The sequence below is a fragment of the Nicotiana attenuata genome, unplaced genomic scaffold (genome assembly GCF_001879085.1).
Source record: "Nicotiana attenuata strain UT unplaced genomic scaffold, NIATTr2, whole genome shotgun sequence".
Classification (NCBI taxonomy): domain Eukaryota; kingdom Viridiplantae; phylum Streptophyta; class Magnoliopsida; order Solanales; family Solanaceae; genus Nicotiana; species Nicotiana attenuata.
The window spans coordinates 1-1,728 of record NW_017685624.1 but is presented as its reverse complement, the minus strand read 5'-3'; the positions used below and the strand labels follow the sequence as shown (position 1 = coordinate 1,728).

At 36.7% G+C, this 1,728-nt stretch overlaps 1 protein-coding gene across 1 annotated transcript; it reads left to right on the top strand.

The window, feature by feature from the left end:
- Positions 1–191: 191 nt before the first annotated feature.
- Positions 192–1,483, top strand: LOC109222159 (the record flags this gene model as incomplete). The annotated part of the gene is made up of 3 exons (XM_019386549.1): positions 192–422; positions 494–641; positions 782–1,483. Coding segments are annotated over exons 1-3 (1,081 nt in total), but the record flags the coding sequence as incomplete, so codon positions are not given.
- Positions 1,484–1,728: the final 245 nt, after the last annotated feature.

Genomic DNA, 1,728 nt, shown 5'->3' with positions numbered 1-1,728 from the left:
ATTGTAGTCCAAATGACAGTAAAATATATAGTATTTTCAGCTTCAGTTCCTTTTACATCTATTCCAGTATATTTTTTTATTTTCTTGTCATCTTCCCAGTTATTTCCCTTAATTTCTTTTATCAAGAACCAACAATTGGTATCAAGAGCCATCTTCTTAAGGGACCTAAGTAAAATCTTTTCTTGAGTGAGATGGAGACTGAAATGAGTTTTTCTCAATTGGCTCCTCCAGTCTTTGATGGTGAAAATTACCAACTGTGGGCAGTGAGAATGGAGACTTACTTGGAGGCTTTAGATCTTTGGGAGGCCGTGGAAGAGGATTATGATGTTCTTTCGCTGCCTAACAATCCCACGGTGACCCAGATCAAGAGTCACAAGGAAAGAAAACCAGGAAATCAAAGGCGAAAGCAACTTTGTTTGCTGGTGTGTCTGCAACAATTTTCACGAGAGTTATGGCTCTCAAATCAGCAAAAGAAATCTGGGATTATCTGAAGGGAGAATATACAGGAGATGAAAGAATACGAGGCATGAAGGTGTTGAATTTAATAAGGGAATTCGAGTTGCAGAAAATGAAGGAATCTGAGACTGTCAAAGAATACTCAGATCGGTTGCTTGGCATTGTTAACAAGGTAAGATTGCTTGGTACTAAATTTAAAGATTCAAGAATTGTTGAAAAAATTCTTGTTACGGTGCCTGAAAAATATGAAGTATCCATAACTACCTTGAAAAATACAAAGGATCTATCCAAGATTACCTTGGCAGAATTGTTAAATACATTGCAGCCACAGAGCAAAGGAGGCTTATGAGGCAAGATGGTAGGGTTGAAGGAGCCCTGGCAGCCAACCACAAAACTCAAAGCAAGGGTAATAATGTTAAAAAAAATTACCCGCCTTGTCAGCACTGTGGCAAAAAAGGTCATCCACCATTCAAATATTGGAAGAGGCCAGATGCAAAGTGCAAAATTTGCAACCAACTTGGTCATGAAGCTATAATTTGCAAAGGCAAATATCAAAAGCATGAAGCAGATGCCCAAGTCGCCAATGAAGAAGAAGAAGATCACTTGTTTGTGGCAACTATTCTTTCAACCAAAAAATCTGATTTTTGGTTGATTGACAGTGGTTGTACAAACCACATGACATATGACAGAAATCTTTTCAAAGAGTTCACGTCTATAGGAAATAAGAAAGTCAGAATTGGAAATGGTGATTATATTCTCGCTAAAGGAAAAGGAACTGTTGCAATCCCAACAAATTCAGGTACTAAGAAAATTTTAGATGTTCTTTATGTTCCTGATATTGATCAAAATTCATTAAGTGTTGGACAACTAATGGAAAAAGGATTTAAAGTATCCTTTGAAGATAAATATTGTTTCATTTATGATGTAACTGGACTTGAGATTTTAAGGGTTAAAATGAGAGGTAAAAATTTCTCATTTGATCCAACCGAAGATGAAGAATGGAGCCAAAAGAATCTACTAAGTGCAGGTAATCTCCAACTGAGAACATATGTGAAAATAAGGTAAGGAAGAAGTTGTCAATATTTCAAAAAACGCAATTCTGGAAGAAAGTTGACAAGTCTCAAGGCAAGATGCAAATGAAGCTGAAAAACGAGCCAACTTATTCGTTAACAATCATGAGATGCAGCAAAATACAGAAGTGAACTCGATTCACTGCAAGTACAAGATCAGTCGGCAAATTTACGTACAAAGTCGCTTCCAGTTAAACGGTTT